Source organism: Mauremys reevesii, linkage group 22 (assembly GCF_016161935.1).
Source record: "Mauremys reevesii isolate NIE-2019 linkage group 22, ASM1616193v1, whole genome shotgun sequence".
Lineage (NCBI taxonomy): Eukaryota > Metazoa > Chordata > Testudines > Geoemydidae > Mauremys > Mauremys reevesii.
Window position 1 is genome coordinate 24,208,255 of NC_052644.1, and position 19,710 is coordinate 24,227,964.

Genomic DNA, 19,710 nt, shown 5'->3' on the forward strand with positions numbered 1-19,710 from the left:
CTGGCGGCATTTCGGTGGCAGGGGGGTCCGCTCCGGGGGTCTTCGGAGGCATTTCAGCGGCAAGGGGGTTTGGAGATCTGCACAGCGCACTTGAAGCTACCGCGAAAGATCATGGGGCCTCTATTCTGACCTGCTGGACGTCCCTGCCAGTGAAATGTAACTGTCTGAAGAAAATTGCGTTGGCGATGCTCTCGGCATCTGGCTCCACATACCTGTGTAACAGGTATTTTCACACATGAAATCTGTCCTCTGCCCTCTCTGAACCGGTTCACAACTGATCACCCCGAAGCCTGCGTGCAGCTTAACGTAGCCAAATCCCTGGCAGACATTGGAAAACTCAGCAAGGAAAAGCAAGAGCAGGGCTCACACTACACTGATGAGATCTGCCTCTTAATTTAATTTTAAATAAAGCTTCTTAAACATTTAAAAAACCTTATTTACTTGACATACACGAATCGTTTAGTTCTATATTATGGACATAGAGAGAGACCTTCTCAGAAGGTTAAAATGTGTCACTGGCACACAAAGCCTTCAATCAGAGTGAATAAATGAAGACCCGGCCCAGCACTTCTGAAAGGTGCCGACCCCTGGGATAGGTAATAGGACAGAAAATATCATGTTGCCTCTGTATAAATCCATAGTTCGCCCCCACCTTGAATACTGCGGGCAGACGTGGTCGCCCCGTCTCAAAAAAGATCGAGTGGAATTGGAAAAGGTTCAGAAAAGGGCGACAGAACTGATGAGGGGTCTGGACCGGCTGTCGTCTGAGGAGAGATTAATCAGACTGGGACTGTTCATCTCAGAAAAGAGACGGCTAAGGGGGGATATGATAGAGGTCTGTAAAATCATGACTGGTGCAGAGAAAGCAGATGAGGACGTGTTATTTACTCCTTCTCATAACACAAGAACTAGGGGCCACCCAATGAAATGAACAGGCAGCAGGTTTAAAACAAACAACGCACAGCCAACCTGTGGAACTCCTCGCCAGAGGACGTTGTGAAGGCCGAGACCATAACAGGATTCAAAAAAGAACTCGATAAATTCATGGAGGATAGATCAGGATGGGCTAGCAGGGGCTGCGGGTCGGGAGTGAGGGGCACCGGCAGGGCTGCGGGGGGCTGGGCTGGGCTAGCCGGGGCGGGGGGTCGGGGGTGCGGGGCACCGGCAGGTCCGGGCTGGCAGGGGCTGCGGGTCGGGAGTGAGGGGCACCGGCAGGGCCGGGCTGGCGGGGGCTGCGGGTTGGGAGTGAGGGGCACCGGAAGGGCCGGGCTGGAGGGGACTGTGGGGCGGGAGTGAGGGGCACCGGAAGGGCCGGGCTGGCAAGGGCTGCGGGGCGGGAGTGAGGGGCACCCGCAGGGCCGGGCGGGAGGGGGCTGTGGGGCGGGAGGGAGGGGCACCGGCAGGGCCAGGCTGGCGGGGGCTGCGGGTCGGGAGTGAGGGGCACCGGCGGGGCCGGGCTGGCGGGGGCTGCGGGTGGGGAGTGAGGGGCACCGGCAGGGCCGGGCTGGAGGGGGCTGCGGGTCGGCAGTGAGGGGCACCGGCGGGTCCGGGCTGGCAGGGGCTGCGGGTCGGGAGTGAGGGGCACCGGCAGACTGGGGGGGGGCAGGGGTTTTTCTCTCTCTCTCTCCCAGCTCCTGCCCTTTGGCCGAGCTCGGGCTGCCGCGCCCTGGAGCAGCCGGGCTGTAAAACACCTCCCCAGCCCACAGGGGATAACAGCCCCCCCCGGACTCCGCCCTTTGCCCCCGCCACGGAGATCATGCGCCGCGATAGCAGCCACGGACTGTGGACCCAGGACGGCAGGTTCCCGGCCCAGCTCCCTCCGCCGGATGCTGCCCCTGCTCCGTGCCTCAGTTTCCCCCAAAGAGCCCATGGGACCCCCAAGGCCCAGGGGACGGAGGGGAGGTGTCACGTGCTGGGCTGGCCAGACGTGGGGCGAAGCAGGAGGGTCGGAGCCCAGGGGCGCGGCCCCGAACCCAGCAGCCAGGGGAGCCTGGGGGGGGTGGGCTGGCCGCGGGGGGGGGGGAGGGATTCCGGGGTTCCAGGACGCGCGGGCACGGCGCTGCTGGGGGAGCCCCCCCCCCCACGGGCCCAATCAGGCGCCTGCACCCTGAGCGCGGGCGCCCCCAAGGGACTGGCTCGTTAGCGCTGGCGAGTAACGGGCCAGATTTGCATCTCAGCCCCCCCGGCCCAATCTGGAGTCACCCCCCCTCGGATCTCAGCTCCCCCTGCATCAATCCGGAGTCACCCCCCTTCGGATCTCAGATCCCCCTGCATCAATCCGGAGTCACCCCCCTTCGGATCTCAGATCCCCCTGCATCAATCCGGAGTCACCCCCCTTCGGATCTCAGATCCCCCTGCATCAATCCGAGTCACCCCTTCGGATCTCAGATCCCCTGCATCAATCCGAGTCACCCCTTCGGATCTCAGATCCCCTGCATCAATCCGAGTCACCCTTCGGATCTCAGATCCCCTGCATCAATCCGGAGTCACCCCCCTTCGGATCTCAGATCCCCCTGCATCAATCCGGAGTCACCCCCCTTCGGATCTCAGATCCCCCTGCATCAATCCGGAGTCACCCCCCTTTGGATCTCAGATCCCCCTGCATCAATCCGGAGTCACCCCCCTTTGGATCTCAGATCCCCCTGCATCAATCCGAGTCACCCCTTCGATCTCAGCCCCGGCTCAATGTGGAGTCACCCCCTTTGGATCTCAGCTCCCCATGCATCAATCTAGAGTTACCCCCCTTCAGATCTCAGCACCCTCAGTTCAATCTGGAGTCACCCCCTTCAGATCTCAGCACCCCGGCTCAATGTGGAGTCACACCCCTTCGGATCTCAGATCCCCCCGCATCAATCCAGAGTCACCCCCCTTCGATCTCAGCACCCCCAGTTCAATCCAGAGCCAGCCCCCTTCAATCTCAGCACCCCCGGCTCAATCCAGAGTCACCCCCTTTTGGATTTCAGATCCCAGAGACTCAATCCGGAGTCACTCCAGATTGCAATAGGGGCAGGGCCAGGTTTGGATCTCAGTTCTCCCCTTGCCCCCGAGGATGCACATAGCCACACCCCCTAGAGTTAACCCCGCCCCTCGTGCCCCATCCGTGGAGCCCCAGCGCCACCTAGTGCCCGGTGCGGGCCTCCTCCGCAGCAGTGCCCCCCCGCCCCCTCCCGCAGGGCATTGTGGGACAGGGGCGGAGCCGGGCTTGACACTTCGTTCCCAGCTGAGCGCGGAGCAGGGGGTGCATGGGGGTGCGGGGCTCTTAAAGGGCCAGCTCCGTGAAGCGGGGCGGGGCAGTCCCGTGGCACCCCCATGCCGTGGTCCGTGAGCCGGGGGGCCGGCCGGCTGGCCCGGGGGGTGACGGCCAGGAGGGCGGCCGTGGCCCTGACGGTGGTGGCCCTGGGCGCCCGGAAACTGTACCCGCTGCTGCGGCGGGCCACCGTGGGCTCCCGGCACGTGGCCCCGGGACCCGTGGGCGCCTCGACCGGCGCGGAGCCCAGAGCCACCGGCGCGGAGCCCGGGCCCGACTCGGGGAGCGCGGAGCCCGGGCCCGACTCGGGGAGCGCGGAGCCCGGGCCCGACTCGGGGAGCGCGGAGCCCGGGCCCGACTCGGGCAGCGCGGAGCCCGTGGCTCAGTGGCCGGAGGAAGACGCCGCGCCTGGCGTGAACTGGGCTTTCCTGCGGCGGCTGCTGCGGCTGCTGCGGCTCCTGTTCCCCGGGCCGCTGTGCCCGGAGACGGGGCTGCTGGTCCTGCACTCGGCCGCCCTGGCCAGCCGCACCTTCCTCTCGGTCTACGTGGCCCGGCTGGACGGGCGCCTGGCCCGCTCCATCGTCCGCAAGAGCCCCCGGCGCTTCGCCCGGCTGCTGCTCCAGTGGCTGCTCATCGCCGTGCCCGCCACCTTCATCAACAGCGCCATCCGCTACCTGGAGGGGCGGCTGGGCCTGGCCTTCCGCGGCCGCCTGGTGGCCCAGGCCTACGGGCTCTACTTCCGCGCCCAGACCTACTACCGCGTCAGCACCATGGACGGGCGCCTGCGGGCGCCGGACCAGTCGCTCACCGAGGACCTGGTGGCCTTCGCCGGCGCCGTGGCCCACCTCTACTCCAACCTGACCAAGCCGGTGCTGGACGTGGCCGTCACCTCCTACGCCCTGCTGGGCGCGGCCCGGGCCAAGGGCGCCGGCACGGCCGGGCCCTCGGCCATCGCCGGCCTGGTGGTCGGCCTGACCGGCATGGTGCTGCGGGGCTGCTCGCCCCACTTCGGGGAGCTGGTGGCCGAGGAGGCTCGGCGCAAGGGGGAGCTGCGGTACATGCACGCCCGGGTGGTGGCCAACGCCGAGGAGATCGCCTTCTACGGGGGGCACCAGGTGCTGGGGCACGGGGGCTGGGAGCCCGGACGCCTGGGTTCTCTGCCCGGCTCTGGGAGGGGAGTGGGGGCTGGTGGTTAGAGCAGGGGGCTGGGAGCTCGGACGCCTGGGTTCTCTCCCGGCTCTGGGAGGGGAGTGGGGGCTGGTGGTTAGAGCAGGGGGGGCTGGGAGCCCGGACGCCTGGGTTCTCTCCCGGCTCTGGGAGGGGAGTGGGGGCTGGGATCCCGGATGCCTGGGTTCTCTCCCGGCTCTGGGAGGGGGGTGGGGGGGATTTAAAGGGCCAGCAGCCCCCGGGCGCTCCGGCTCTGCGGCCCTGTTTCTCCGCCTTGTTTAAGTCTCTCTCCCGCCCAGTTCCCCCAGGCCGGATGCGAGGCTGTTTGACCCGGGACTGACCCAGGACAGGCCCCTGCCCGGGGCTGCTCGCTGGGGACTCACCCCTGAGTCACCCTCGCAACTGCCCTGCCCCTCTTCCTCCGTCCTGCCCACGGAGGAGCCCGGACGCCTGGGTTCCCCCCAGCTGTGTGTGTGGCGGAGGGCTGGCAGCCAGGACGCCTGGGTTCCCCCCAGCTGTGTGTGTGGCGGGGCGTGCGGAGCTGGCAGCCAGGACGCCTGGGTTCCCCCCAGCTGTGTGTGTGTGTGGCGGGGGGCGGGGGCTGGCAGCCCGGACGCCTGGGTTCTAACCTTGGTTCTACTTCCGTCTCTCTCTTCCTCAGTTTCCCTTTCTGGGGTTAAGTGCCCCATTCAGTGCCACCAGTGGCACCCAGAAGGGCTCCCCATCCCCCGCGCCGCAAACTCCACCCCTCCCCCACCCAGCACCCCCTACTCAGCCCCTTCCCCCCTCCAGCCTGTTTAGCGCAGAATCCCCCCAAGTCCCTCACTCGCCCCCCACTGCGGGCGGAGCCGGCTCCCTGTCGCCCCCTGACGCCCCCCCGAGGGCGGAGCCGGGTCCCTGATGCCCCCTGACACCCCCTGACGCTCCCCGTCCCCCCCCCCCGACGCTCCCTGTCGCCCCCCGTGGGCGGAGCTGGGTCCCTGACACCCCCTGACGCCCCCTGATGCCCCCTGTGGGCGGAGCTGGGTCCCTGACAGCCCCTGTCGTCCCCTGTGGGCGGAGCCGGGTCCCTGACAGCCCCTGACGCCCCCTGTGGGCGGAGCCGGGTCCCTGACACCCCCTGTCGCCCCCTGTGGGCGGAGCCGGGTCCCTGACACCCCCTGTTGCCCCCTGTGGGCGGAGCCGGGTCCCTGACACCCCCTGTCGCCCCCTGTGGGCGGAGCCGGGTCCCTGACAGCCCCTGACGCTCTCTGTCGCCCCCTGTGGGCGGAGCCGGGTCCCTGACACCCCCTGTTGCCCCCTGTGGGCGGAGCCGGGTCCCTGACACCCCCTGTCGCCCCCTGTGGGCGGAGCCGGGTCCCTGACACCCCCTGTTGCCCCCTGTGGGCGGAGCCGGGTCCCTGACACCCCCTGACGCCCCCTGTGGGCGGAGCCGGGTCCCTGACACCCCCTGACGCTCTCTGTCGCCCCCCGCAGGCGGAGCTGGCCCTGCTGCAGCGATGCTACCGGGCGCTGGCCGCACACCTGGACCTGGTGCTGCTGCAGCGTCTCTGGTACGTGATGCTGGAGCAATTCCTCATGAAGTACGTGTGGAGCGCGGCCGGGCTGATCATGGTGGCCGTGCCCATCGTCACGGCCACCGGCTACTCACAGAGCGGTGAGCTGGGGGGGCTGGTGGGGCTGAGGGACACTGGGGGGCTCTGGGGATGGCTGGGGGCTCTAGGGGTGCTGGGGGGCTGGCAGGGGGCACTGGGGGGGCTCTGGGGGTGCTGGGGCTGGCAGAGGGCACTGGGGTCTCTAGGGAAGGCTGGGGTGCTGGGGGCTGGCAGGTGGCGCTGGGGGCTCTGGGAAGGGTGGGGTGCTGGGGTTGGCAGGGGTGCTGGGGGGCTCTGGGGAAGGCTGGGGTGCTGGGGCTGGCAGGTGGCGCTGGGGGCTCTGGGGAAGGCTGGGGCGCTGGGGGGCTGGCAGGGGCACTGGGGGCTCTGGGGGTGCTGGGGCTGGCAGGGGTGCTGGGGGCTCTGGGGCGCTGTGGGGCTGGCAGGGGGCACTGGGGGCTCTGGGGCTGGCAGGGGCACTGGGGTGCTGGGTGGCGCTGGGGAAGGGTGGGGCGCTGGGGGCTGGCAGGGGCACTGGGGGCTCTGGGGAAGGCTGGGGCACTGGGGGCACTGGGGCTCTGGGGGCACTGGGGCGCTGGGGAAGGGTGGGGGTGCTGGGGGCTGGGGGCTCTGGGGGTGCTGGGGGGGCGCTGGGGAAGGGTGGGGGTGCTGGGGGGCTGGCCGGGGGCACTGGGGGGCTCTGGGGGTGCGGGGTGGTGCTGGGGGGCACGGGGGGCTCTGGGGGTGCTGGGTGGCGCTGGGGGCACGGGGCTCTGGGGTGCTGGGGGCGCCCGGGTGAGGAGAGGGCAGAGGCTGAGTTACCGTCACCAGCTTGTTCCTGGCCTGGCGCCTGCCTGCAGCGCGGCCGCGCCGGTCCCACCCCAGCGGCCCCCGGGTCCCTCCCGGACGGCGCAGGCAGCCGGCCCCCGGCCGCGTTCCCGAGGCCCCGTCGCGCTGCGGGATCATCCCCCCGCCGGCCCCCAGGGAGCCACGCTGCCTTCATCCCCTCGACGCCGGCCCCGGCCCCCCTTGCCGAGCCCCCCGCCGGGGTCGGACTCTCTCTGCTGGGCGGCTCCGTTCCGCACCCCCGGGTCTCGTCCCCTCCCTGGCTGCGTCTGCCGGGGGTTCAGCCCCCCCGCGGGTCTCGTCCGCGCCGCTCTCGCTGTCGGCCCCGCGGGGCCGGGGTCCCCCGTCGCGTGCGGCTCCAGCTCCGGGTCGCTCTGGCCGGGATCCCGGCACCAAGGCCGCGGTCCGGCCTGGGACGCCCGTTCCCAGCCCCCGAGCCTGGCACTGGCCTGGGACCCCCTGTTCTCTGCCCGCCGGCCCCCGCCCGCCTGCCCCTCGCCGGGCCGGTGCGTCCCACGCCATGTGCCCCATCCCGCCTGCCCGGCCGAGCGCCCCGAGGCTCCGCCGCCTGCTCTGACAGTGGGGAGCCCCCGCTGCGATTCTCCGGCCCCACGCGCCGGCTGGGTTTCCATGGCGACCCCCAGCCCCGGCCCACCATGAGCCCAAACGGCCAGCGCGGCCCCAGTCTGCCCCGGAAAGGTCGGCCCCGTATTCCCAGGCTGGGTCAGTCCCAGCCGCGGGCCCATCATCCCCCTTCCTGGGCCGGCCGAGCCCGCTGGGGGTCCGGCGCCCCCCTCGCGTCTCTCGCCCGCAGGCCGCTTCTCCCGGAATGGTGGGCCCCGGACGTGGGCTCCCGGCCGCGGTCGCCCCCGGGCCAGATCCCCCCACGCAAGAGCCCCCCGTTCGTGCCCCCCAGGATCGCGTTCACCTGGGGTGGGGCCCGGCCCGGAGTTCAGCGGGCAGGGCAGTGGGGAGCCGCAGGGGAAGGGGCTGCCAGAAGGGGGCGCTGCCCCGGTGCAGGCTGGGGCGCCTGGGGGGCTGGGAGAGGCAGAGCGTGTTGGGGGCGGCCGGGGGGGGGCTTGGGGGGCTGGGAGAGGCAGAGCGTGTTGGGGGCGGCCGGGGGCTTGGGGGCTGGGAGAGGCAGAGCGTGGTGGGGGCAGCCGGGGGCACTTGGGGGCTGGGAGAGGCAGAGCGTGTTGGGGCGGCCAGGGGCGCTGGGGGCTGGGAGAGGCAGAGCGTGTTGGGGCGGCTGGGGCGCTGGGGGCTGGGAGAGGCAGAGCGTGTTGGGGGCGGCCGGGGGGGGGCTTGGGGGGCTGGGAGAGGCAGAGCGTGTTGGGGGCGGCCGGGGGGGCTTGGGGGGCTGGGAGAGGCAGAGTGTGGTGGGGGCGGCCGGGGGGGCTTGGGGGGCTGGGAGAGGCAGAGCGTGGTGGGGGCGGCCGGGGGGCGCTTGGGGGGCGGGGAGAGGCAGAGCGTGTTGGGGCGGCCGGGGGGCGCTTGGGGGGCTGGGAGAGGCAGAGCGTGTTGGGGGCGGCCGGGGGGGGGCTTGGGGGGCTGGGAGAGGCAGAGCGTGGTGGGGGCGGCCCCGGGTGGGTAGCTCTGCCCCCCTGATTCCCGCTGCCCCCCAGACTCGGAGCAGGTGAAACGGGCCGCGCTGGAGATGAAGGAGGAGGAGCTGATCGGTGAGAGGACCGAGGCCTTTACCACGGCCAGGAACCTGCTCACCGCAGCTGCCGACGCCACCGAAAGAGTCATGGCCGCCTACAAGGAGGTGAGGGGGCGCCCGGACGCCTGGGTTCTCTCCCTGGCTCTGTGCGGGGGGGGGGCTGGGAGGCCGGACGCCTGGGTTCTAACTCCCTGCCCCGCAGGTGACGGAGCTGGCCGGTTACACCGCCCGGGTCTATGAGATGTTCCATGTCTTTGAGGACGTGCAGCGCGGGCGCCTGGCGCAGGAGGGCGGGGACCAGGCCGCGGCCGGCATCAGGCCCGGGGTGCGCGTGGACGGGCCCCTCAGCATTCGCGGTGAGCCCGGGGCAGCTATTTGTGTGGGTCCCACTAAAATGGGTCTTCTCTGAAATGTGTGTGTCTCCCCGCGCCCCCCACTGGAGGGGAGGGGCCTCCTCCCCGTGTCTCCCCCGCGCCCCCCGCTGGAGGGGCCCTCCCCGTGTGTCCCCGCGCCCGCCGGAGGAGGGGCCCTCCCGTGTCTCCCCGCGCCCCCCGCTGGAGGGGAGGGGCCCCCTCCCCGTGTCTCCCCGCGCCCCCCGCTGGAGGGGAGGGGCCCCCTCCCCGTGTCTCCCCACGCCCCCCGCTGGAGGGGAGGGGCCCTGCCATTAATTCTCTCTCTGCCCTGCCCCCTTTCCCTCCATTCGCCCCCAGGCCGGGTCGTGGACGTGGAAAACAGAATCATCTGTGAAAACATCCCAATTATCACCCCCACCGGGGACGTGGTGGTGGCCGCCCTGAACCTCAGGGTAAAGGGGAGCCCAGGGCTGGGCTGGCAGGGCTGCGGGTCGGGAGTGAGGGGCACCGGCAGGGCTGGGGCAGAGCCAGGGAGCGAGGGGGGGCTGGGGGAGGGGCTGGAGGGGGCGGAGCCAGCAGAAATCGGGGGAGTGGGGGAGCTGGGGTGGGTGGGGCTGGCACATAGGGAGGGGTCAGTCAGCTAACAGGGCCCTCCCCCACCTCTGAGCCCTCCCCACCTACTAGAGACCCGGGGGGGGGGGGTCTCACATCTCTCTGCCCCCCCTGCAGGTGGATGGAGACATGCATCTTCTCATCACAGGCCCCAACGGCTGCGGGAAGAGCTCCCTCTTCCGGATCCTCGGGGGCCTCTGGCCGGCCTACGGGGGGGTCCTCTACAAACCGCCCCCCCAGCGCATGTTCTACGTTCCCCAGAGGTGCGGGCAGCCCGGACGCCTGGGTTCTCTCCCCAGCTCTGGGAGGGGAGCGGGGGCTGGTGGTTAGAGCAGGGGGGGCTGGGAGCCAGGACTCCTGGGTTCTCTCCCTGGCTCTGGGAGGTGTGTGGGGGATGGTGGGTCACAGCAGGGGCGGTGTCACAGAGTGTGGGGGAGTCCGGCCCTGCACCCCCGGGCTCCCTGCCGATTCCCCAGGACTCTCAGCCAGCCAGTAAAGCAGAAGGTTTATTTAGCCGACAGGAACACAGTCCAGCACAGGTCTTGCAGGCACAGATAACCAGATCCCCCCGGTTAGGTCCATCTTGGGGGCCCACAGCCCCCCTCGGGGATCAGAGCCCTCTCTCTCTGCTTCCCCTCTATCCCCAGCCAGCTCCAGTCTGCCCCCCCCTCCGGCCCCTCCTCTCTGCTCAGCTTCTTTCCCGGGCCAGGAGGTCACCTGGGCCCTTTGTCTCCAACACCTTCAGCCGGCACCTTTGCAGAGGGGGGGCCCAGGCCATCCGTTGCTAGGAGACAGAGCTTCAGGCATTCGGCTGCATGGCCTTTTGCTGCTAGATACTTAAGAACCGCACAGGGGGCACTGAGGCACCAACCCAGCATTCCCAGACCCCAGGAAGAACAGTCCCACTTCGTCACAGGCGGGCAGGAGTTTGTTTACCCCTCATGTTTACCGTAGGCCCTACATGTCAGTGGGCTCCCTGCGGGACCAGGTGATCTACCCCGACACCGCCCAGGACATGGCGCGGAAGGGGCTGACGGACGCCCACCTGGAGCAAATCCTCAGTATCGTCAGCCTCAACTACATCGTCCAGCGGGAGGGAGGTGGGTGTGGGGGGCATGGGGGTGATCAGGGCAGAGTGGGGGTGATGGGGGGTGATCAGGGCAGAGTGGGGGTGATCAGCGTTGGGGGCCATGGGGATGGGGCAGAGTGGGGATGGGGTGGGGGGCCATGGGGGGATGGGGAAGAGTGGGGGGGATGGGGTGGGGGGCCATGGGGGGATGGGGGAAGAGCTAACACCCCCCCCCAGTGAGTGACCAATGAGGGATCTTCTTTCCCCCACGGGGGCGGAGCCAGGCTGGGAGGCCGTCAGCGATTGGAAGGACGTCCTGTCGGGGGGTGAGAAGCAGCGAATGGGGATGGCCCGGATGTTCTATCATAGGTCAGTGACCCGCCCCCCGTGGATTCCCCCCTCCGCCCCCCTGCGGCTGGGCCCTGACAGGTGGGGGTGATGGGGGAGGGGGAGGATTTGGGGGTGGGAGGGCAGGGCGGGTGCCAGGGGGAGGTGCTGTGGGGTTGGGGGGGAGTTGGCTGGGGGGTGCTGCCCCCCCAGCCTCACATCTGCCCCCCAGGCCGCAATACGCCCTGCTGGACGAGTGCACCAGCGCCGTGAGCATCGACGTCGAGGGGCGCATCTTCCAAGCCGCAAAGGATGCTGGGATCTCGCTGCTCTCCATCACCCACCGGCCCTCACTATGGTACGTCCCATTTCCCCCTCCCCCGCTATGGTATGTCCCATTCCCACCCCTGCTATGGTACATCCCATTCTCCCCTCAACACTTGCTATGGTACAGCCCAGTCCAGCCCCTCCTATGGTATGTCCCATCCCACACCTGCTATGGTACATTCCATTCCTGCCACTGCCATGGTACAGCCTCTTCTTCTCCCCCACCCCTCACTATGGTACATCCCAGTCTCCCCACTGCTATGGTATGTCCCGCTCCCAGCCCCAGCCACTTGCTATGGCATGTGCCACTTTCCCCTGCTATGGTACAACCCAGTTTTCCCCCCAATGCTTGCTATGGTATGTTCCATTCCCAGCCCCAGCCACTCCTATGGTATGTCCCATCTTGGAACATCCCATTCACACACACACCCCTGACATGATGCGTCCCATTCCCCCCTACACTATGGTACATCTCAGTTTCTCCCCAACACTCACTATGGTACATTCCACCCCCCCCCCCCAGCTCTGGTATGTCCCATTCCCAGCCCAAGCCATTCCTATGGTATGGCCCAGTCTCCTCTGCTATGGTACAACCCAGCCCTAGCCCCTCCTCCCCATTCTCCCCCCCAGCACACTATGGTACTTCCCACTTCCTATGCACCCCCATCTCCGTGGTACATCCCCCTTCCCTGACTCCTCCCCCCCAGTGATGGGGGGCACTCCCTGCTCCTGACCCGACCTCTGACCTCAACCCCGCCCACTGCCCTTAACTCTGACCCCGCCCCCCGGCTCTGATCTGACCTTAACCCTGACCCCCCAATGCAGGAGGGGGAGGAGCTGCTCTCTGGGGGGGTGGAGTGTCCAGCCAGGCGTCCCCCCAGCAGGGAGCTCCCAGCCCCCAAACGTATCACCCCGCCCTGCCCCACATGTATCACCCGCTCCCACCCTGCCCCTCCTCCATGTATCACCCTCCCGCGCCCCGCATGTATCACCCCGCACAGCACCCCCTGATTCTCTGCCCATTTCTCCCTGAGCCCCCCCATATGTCCTCCCCGCCCATTCCCCTGGCCCCTCTCCCAGCAGCCCCCACGTCCCTCCCTGGGAGCCGGCCAGTCCCTGGCCAGTCAATGGCCCTTTGTTCCCAGCCCCCGGGCACCCGCAGGGCCGGGGGGGCTGCGGGTCGGGAGTGAGGGGCACCGGCTGGGCTGGGGGGGGCTGTGGGTCGGGAGTGAGGGGCACCGGCTGGGCTGGGGGCTGCGGGTCGGGAGTGAGGGGCACCGGCTGGGCTGGGGGGGGCGGCGGGTCGGGAGTGAGGGGCACCGGCAGGGCTGGGGGGGGGCTGTGGGTCGGCAGTGAGGGGCACGTGCAGGGCTGGGGACTGCGGGTCGGGAGTGAGTGGCACCGGCAGAGCTGGGGGCTGCAGGTCGGGAGTGAGGGGCACCGGCTGGGCTGGGGGGGGGGGCGGTGGGTCCGGCGTGAGGGGCACCGGCAGAGCTGGGGGCTGCAGGGTGGGAGTGAGGGGCACCGGCTGGGCTGGGGGGGGCTGCGGGTCGGGAGTGAGGGGCACGTGCAGGGCCGGGGACTGCGGGTCGGGAGTGAGGGGCCCCGCTGACCCTGCCCCCCCCCCAGGAAGTACCACACCCACGTGCTGCAGTTCGACGGGGAGGGCGGCTGGAAGCTGGAGCGTCTGGACGCGGCCGCCCGGCTCTCGCTGACGGAGGAGAAGCAGCGGCTGGAGACGCAGCTGGCCGGGGTCCCCCGGGCCCAGCAGCGCCTGGCCGAGCTCTGCCAGATCCTGGGGGACGAAGCCCCCCCCGGCCCGGCCGGGGCCCCCCACAGCTCGGCCTGAAACACTGGGGGTCCCTCGGGCACCTCCTGTCGCCCCACTACGGTGTGTGCGGTGGGGCATTAATCCTCCCCTGGGAGTTGGGGTCACCCTGGCTGCCCCCATCTCCCACTGATTGAAGGATGGGGCCCCTCCCCCCGCCCAGCTCCCCAATCGCCCCCCTTCACTGAGCATTTCAGGGGTCTTCTGCAGCACCCCCAGTTTTAGTGCACTTAATGCCTCTTCCCCGTGATAGGGGGTGACCTGTACTGTGAAACGGGGGGGTCTCACCCCCCTGCACCTCAGTCCCTCACAGCGCCCCAGAGAATCCACTGCCAGGAGCCCCCCAGGCCTCTCTCCGGCTTCACCCTGGACCCCTCGGCAGCGTGGGGCGCACAAGGGCAATGGGACGTGCCCACGGCCCCCCAGGATTTTCAGGGGGGTGCTTGCCGATCCCAGAGCCCCAAGACCTCCAGGCCGCACAGACTGGAGAATGTAGCCACGGGGGCTGAGGAGGAACCGGGCGTCGCGTCGATTCCCCTGCGTGTGGCGCAGACACGTCCACTTGGACTTCATCTGGTTTGAGAACCGGTTTAAATCCCTGTGTGGACGCTCTGAATTCGCTGTAAGAACGAGTTAAACTGGTTTAAAGTCCCATGTGGACGCTCTTAATTCAGTTTAACTGAACAGGTTCTTAAACGGCGGTGAAGTTAAATCCGTTGAAATCCCCGTCTGGACGCACACTGGGAACCAGCTCAATTAAACCAGTTTAAATCCCCCTCTGGCTCTGAAGTGGGTTGAAATTTGCACCTGGGCTAGGGTCTGACACCCCTTCCCCCCCCCCGCCTTATGAGCCGACAGAGCCAGTAAAAGAAACCAAGAGAGACCCCCGTGTCCGGCGTGACTCACTGGGCTGGGGGGACATGGGGGGCGCTATGGGGGGCGGGGCGCTTTCCCCTGGCAGTCCGGGGGGTGAGTGCTTGGGGGAGGGAACCCAGGCGTCCGGGGCCGGGACTGTGAGTTTCCAGCCATGGGCAGCAGGGGGCGCCCGTGGCCCGGCGAGTCTGTCCCGCTGGGGCGGCGTGTGGGGCGGGGTGTGGGGCGGGCTGGCCGCGGTGCATTGTGGGGGAAGCCTGGTGTAGCCCCTGAGTTGACTTCTGCTCCGAGCCGGGACCGGCCGCGCCGCAGCCGGGTAGGGGGGGACCGCGGGGGCGGGGACCTGTGGGGAGCGGCTCCCCCCCCGCCAGCTCCTTAACGCACCCCGGGATTCCGCCCCCCCAGCCCTGCCTCAGTTTCCCGCGTCCCTCTGGCGGGGGCTCGCTTCTTAGGGCGCGAATCCGCCCCCTTTAATCTGGGGCGGGGGTGACGGGGAATTCCTGAGGGAGACCCCAAATCTCCCCCTTCAGTGTCAAGTCACCCCCACCCCTGAGACCCCCCGACCGGCTCCCCACCCCTCTACCGCCAACCCCCCCCGCCAGTGAACCCCAATTCCCGGGACAGCCGGCAGCGTGAGCCCCCCCCGTATGGCGGGGTACAAATCAGACCCCCCCGGGCAGCCCGGCTCCCTGCCCCCCCCCTTGGGTGTCTCTTCCCGCCCGGCCCGGCCCTGCCCTGCCCCGGCGTCCGTCCCACGCCCGATTCCGCCCCCAAACCCGGTAGCCCCCCCGGCCCCGCCCCCAGGCAGGGATCTGCCGCTAACCTGAACCCCTGTGACCCCAGGGGCGCCCCCAGAGCGGCCGGGCCCCCCCCCCCGGGTTAATTCGGTGCTGGATTCCCGAGGCCGGTGGCTCTAATCCCCCGGGCGAGGCGGGGCTGGGGGGGGGATCAGTGTCCCCCCCCCGGGGCCTGCGGCTTGTCCGGCTGCAAATCCCTTAGAGCTGCCCCGGCTTAGCCACCAAACAGCGCGATTAGCCCCCCCCCCCCCGCAGCGGGGCTGGGCCGGCAGGGGCTGCGGGTCGGGAGTGAGGGGCACCGGCGGGGCTGCGGGTCGGGAGTGAGGGGCGCCGGCAGGTCCGGGGGGGGGGGCTGCGGGTCGGGAGTGAGGGGCACCGGCAGGGCTGCGGGGGGGGGGCTGCGGGTCCGGAGTGAGGGGCTCCGGCAGGTCGGGGGCTGCGGGTCGGGAGTGAGGGCACCGGCAGGTCGGGGGCTGCGGGTCGGGAGTGAGGGGCACCGGCAGGTCTGCGGGGGGGGGGCTGCGGGTCCGGAGTGAGGGGCACCGGCAGGTCCGGGGGGGGGGGCTGCGGGTCGGGAGTGAGGGGCACCGGCAGGTCGGGGCGGGGGGGGCTGCGGGTCCTACTCCCCCTGACTGGTGGGATCATGGAGCCAGGGGCGGGGGTCAGGCCGGAACCTGCTGCCCCTCCCCTCTGCTGGCTCCAGGCCCCTCCCGTCCCCCCCAGCTCGTCACGCTCTGAGTGGGGCTGACGTCTCCCTTTGTGGCCCCCGAGTGTTTCTGGGCCCCCGTCCCATTCCCCGAGCAGCACTGAAAGCCCCATTATCCCCGGCTCTGCCCCCAGCCTCAGAGTGAGGGGCACCGGCAGGGCCGGGCTGGGGGGGGCTGCGGGTCGGGAGTGAGGGGCACCGGCGGAGCTGGGGGCAGGGGCTGCGGGTCGGGAGTGAGGGGCACCGGTGGGGCTGGGGGCAGGGGCTGCGGTCGGGAGTGAGGGGCACCGGTGGGGCTGGGGGCAGGGGCTGCGGGTCGGGAGTGAGGGGCACCAGCAGAGTTGGGGGCTGCGGGTCGGGTGTGAGGGGCACCGGCGGAGCTGGGGGGGGCAGGGGCTGCGGGTCGGGAGTGAGGGGCACCAGTGGGGCCGGGGGCCGGGGCTGCGGGTCGGGAGTGAGGGGCACCGGCAGAGCTGCGGGGGGCAGGGGCTGCGGGTCGGGAGTGAGGGGCACTGGCAGGGCTGGGCTGTCAGGGGCTGCGGGTCGGGAGTGAGGGGCACCGGTGGGGCTGAGGTGCAGGGCTGGGCTGGCAGGGGACTGCCTTTTGGCACCCATGGGGTTAACTCGGGGGGGCATGCCCCCCCCCAGCCAGGCAGCCAGAGACTCCCTTTGTTCCCGTCTGTCTGTTATCAGGCCCAGCCTGTGCCCCCCTCCCGCCTCCGCCCCCATGGCCAGGACAAAGCCTGGCATTCAGTGGGCACCGCCCCCCCCAATGTGGGGGCGGCTGGGCCGGGGCCAAGGCCCTGCTGCTGCATTCCCCAGCCCCAGCCTGTCCCAGCAGGGGGCGCTGTGGGGCAGAGGGGCAGGGTTGTGGGGGGGCGCAGGGAACCCAGGTATCCGGCTCTGGGCTCCCCACATCTCCGCGGGCTGGGCTGGGCTGGGCCCGGCTGGGGCGATCTCTTTGGGACGCCCGCCCAGCAGCCCCCCTCTGCCCCGATCCGGCCCCGCAGGGATGGGGGGTCCCATCCCCGCCTGAGCCCGTGACCCAGTTCCCTCGGCAGCCTGGAGCCAGCGGGGGATCGATGGGCATCGGCTCATCCATCACCCGGGAAACCAGCTGGAGCAGCAGGGGCAGGGGCTGTGGGTCAGGAGTGAGGGGCACCCTGTCCCGCCAAGAGTGGGGGCAGGGAATTCAAAAACCCCTTAGTGACCGAGCGGTTAATGAATAACCCGCCCCCAACCCCCAGCTCAGCCGGTGCCCATCACTCCCGACCCGCAGCCCCCCAGCCCTGCCGGTGCCCCTCACTCCCGACCCGCAGCCCCCAGCTCAGCCGGTGCCCCTCACTCCAGCCCCCAGCTCGGCCGCTGCCCCTCACTCCCGACCCGCAGCCCCCCAGCTCGGCCGCTGCCCCTCACTCCCGACCCGCAGCCCCCCAGCTCGGCCGGTGCCCCTCACTCCCGACCCGCAGCCCCCCAGCTCGGCCGGTGCCCCTTACTCCCGACCCGCAGCCACCCAGCTCCTCCGGTGCCCCTCACTCCCGACCCGCAGCCCCCCAGCTCGGCCGGTGCCCCTCACTCCCGACCCGCAGCCCCCAGCTCAGCCGGTGCCCCTCACTCCCGACCCGCAGCCCCCCAGCTCCGCCGGTGCCCCTCACTCCAGCCCCCAGCGCGGCCGCTGCCCCGCACTCCCGACCCGCAGCCCCCCAGCTCCGCCGGTGCCCCTCACTCCCGACCCGCAGCCCCCCAGATCCTCCGGTGCCCCTCACTCCCGACCCGCAGCCCCCAGCTCTGCTGGTGCCCCTGTTGGGGACTTAACACCCCTCACTCCCGACCCGCAGCCCCCAGCTCGGCCGGTGCCCCTCACTCCCAACCCGCAGCCCCCAGCTCAGCCGGTGCCCGTCACTCCCGACCGCAGCCCCCAGCTCGGCCGGTGCCCGTCACTCCCGACCCGCAGCCCCCAGTTCTGCCGGTGCCCCTCACTCCCGACCCGCAGCCCCCCACCGCCCCCGGCGCCCCCCACACCCGACCCGCAGCCCCCAGCGCAGCCGGTGCCCCTCACTCCCGACCCGCAGCCCCCAGCTCCGCCGGCGCCCCTCATTCCCGACCCGCAGCCCCCCAGCTCGGCCGGTGCCCCTCACTCCCGACCCGCAGCCCCCCGCTCGGCCGGTGCCCCACACTCCCGACCCGCAGCCCCCCAGATCCGCCGGGGCCCCGCACTCCCGACCCGCAGCCCCCAGCTCTGCCGGTGCCCCTCACTCCCGCCCCCAGCCCGGCCGGTGCCCCGCTCTCCCAACCCGCAGCCCCCAGCTCGGCCGGTGCCCCTCACTCCCGACCCGCAGCCCCCCAGCTCGGCCGGTGCCCCTCACTCCAGCCCCCAGCCCTGCCGGTGCCCCTCACTCCCGACCCGCAGCCCCCCAGCTCGGCCGGTGCCCCTCACTCCCGACCGGCAGCCCCAGCTCGGCCGGTGCCCTCATTCCCGACCCGCAGCCCCCCAGCTCGGCCGGTGCCCCTCACTCCCGACCCGCAGCCCCCAGCTCGGCCGGTGCCCCTCACTCCCGACCCGCAGCCCCTGTGTACGGGGGTTGGGGGCCGTGTGCCAGGCCCTGAGGGCCCATTGTCCGTGGGGATAATGGGCCCCTGTGGCGCTGGGCGCGGGCTGGCACGGGGGAGAACAGAGGGGCTCATTGACGGAGCCTCGAATCACCCCCAACCCTCCCACTCCTCTCCCCTCCCCCCCAGCAGGAGAATGAGAGGGGACGCGGATCGCCCAGAGCCCAGGGGTGAGAGCTGAGCCCCCCTCGCAGCTGACTGGTGAGTGGGGCTGGGGGCCCGGACTCCTGGGTTCTCTCCCCAGCTCTGGGAGGGGAGTGGGGGCTGGGGGTTGGGGGGGGGGCTGGGAGCCAGGACTCCTGGGTTCTCTCCCCAGCTCTGGGAGGGGAGTGGGGACTGGTGGTTAGAGCAGGGTGGGGCTGGGGGCCCGGACTCCTGGGTTCTCTCCCCAGCTCTGGGAGGGGAGTGGGGGCTGGTGGTGAGAGCAGGGGGGGCTGGGAGCCAGGACGCCTGGGTTCTCTTGGCTCTGGAAGAGGAGTGGGGCTGGTGGTTAGAGGGAAGGGGGTGGGGCTGGGAGCCAGGACTCCTGGGTTCTGTCCCTGTGGGGAGGGGCGGGATCTTAGTTCCTTTCCCTCAGTTTCCTTTGTCTTCCCTCCCTGCCCCACCCCAGCCTATTGTCTGGTTCTCCCTTCCCCCACCCCCCGAGGGGTGGGGGGGCCAGACATGTTGGGGCCTGTGGGAGAGACCTGATTCCCAGCCCCCCCCCAGGGAGGTGCCGCTTGGTGCAGTCATTGCAAAACACGCCCCCCCCCGCCCCAACAGGTCAGGGCCGAGTCCGGACGCCTGGGTTCTCTCCCCGGCTCTGGGAGGGGAGTGGGGGCTGGTGGGTTAGAGCAGGGGGGGCTGGGAGCCCGGACTCCTGGGTTCTCTCCCGGCTCTGGGAGGGGAGTGGGGGCTGGTGGGTCCGAGCAGGGGGGGCTGGGAGCCAGGACTCCTGGGTTCTCTCCTGGGCTCCTCACCCCACCAGCTGTGCCTCTGGCTTTCCAGACGGCCCCATCTGGTGCGTGTCTGTGCCAGGGGTGGGCGGGGCGGGGGGTCAGTGGCTGGATTTCACTCCTTGGTGCCCCCCAGGGATGGGGGGGGCTGCAGCAGCTTGTCCCAGCTGCACTGAGCCTGGGGTAGGGGGTGGGAGGGGACCGGGAAGGGGGGGGACACCAGGGGTCTCTTCCCCCCCACGTCATGTTGCACGTGCCCCCGGTCCCCCCCAGCATGTCCCGTGCTCTGGGTTCCCCCCCTTCAGCCCCCCCTGCTGTTGTGTGCTCCTCTGCCCCCCCCAGCTCTCACTGTCGCGTGCCCCCCTCCTCCCTCCCGAGAGTCTGAGCCAGACCTCAGTGAGCGGGAGGGGGGGGATTAACTGGGGGGGGGGCAGAGAATCAATCTCCATCCTAAATCCTCCTGCAGATGGAGGGGAGGGGCTGGGAGCCAGGACTCCTGGGTTCTCTCCCGGCTCTGGGAGGGGAGTGGGGGCTGGTGTTACAGTGTGGGGGAGGGGCTGGGAGCCAGGACTCCTGGGTTCTCTCCTGGCTCTGGGAGGGGAGTGGGGCCGGTGGTTACAGTGGTGGGGGGGTGTGTGTGGGGCGGGGGCTGGGAGCCAGGACTCCTGGGTTCTCTCCCGGCTCTGGGAGGGGAGTGGGGCCGGTGGTTACAGTGGTGGTGGGGGGGGGTGTGGGGCGGGGGGGGCTGGGAGCCC

General features: G+C 70.4%; 2 protein-coding genes across 3 annotated transcripts in view; both read left to right on the forward strand.

Annotated features, from left to right (window-relative positions):
- The first annotated feature begins 3,226 nt into the window (after positions 1–3,226).
- ABCD1 (ATP binding cassette subfamily D member 1) lies at positions 3,227–13,809 on the forward strand. Of its 2 annotated transcripts, XM_039510493.1 has the most exons (10): positions 3,227–4,362; positions 5,891–6,071; positions 8,481–8,623; positions 8,721–8,874; positions 9,229–9,323; positions 9,601–9,746; positions 10,438–10,583; positions 10,837–10,921; positions 11,112–11,237; positions 12,836–13,809. In XM_039510493.1, the coding sequence occupies exons 1-10, from the start codon at positions 3,310–3,312 to the stop codon at positions 13,053–13,055; spliced, it is 2,349 nt and encodes a 782-aa protein (XP_039366427.1). In that variant the 5' UTR covers positions 3,227–3,309; the 3' UTR covers positions 13,056–13,809. The 2 variants fall into 2 exon arrangements, 1 of the variants encoding a protein (XP_039366427.1); XR_005590611.1 differs by lacking the exon at positions 10,837–10,921 and having other exon boundaries at positions 12,836–12,973.
- Positions 13,810–14,153: 344 nt separating this feature from the next.
- Positions 14,154–19,710, forward strand: part of PLXNB3 (plexin B3) — a 42,640-nt gene continuing 37,083 nt past the window's right edge. Inside the window, 2 exon segments of the mRNA XM_039510319.1 lie at positions 14,154–14,223; positions 18,150–18,221. The gene's annotated coding sequence lies outside the window, so the exon portion shown is untranslated.

Excerpts from the sequence above, each read along its gene's own strand:
- ABCD1 (XM_039510493.1), top strand. The coding sequence starts at position 3,310 with ATGCCGTGGTCCGTGAGCCGGGGGGCCGGCCGGCTGGCCCGGGGGGTG. Across the intron at positions 8,624-8,720 it reads TCATGGCCGCCTACAAGGAG|GTGACGGAGCTGGCCGGTTA; the intron begins GTGAGGGGGCGC and ends CCTGCCCCGCAG. Across the intron at positions 10,922-11,111 it reads GCCCGGATGTTCTATCATAG|GCCGCAATACGCCCTGCTGG; the intron begins GTCAGTGACCCG and ends TCTGCCCCCCAG.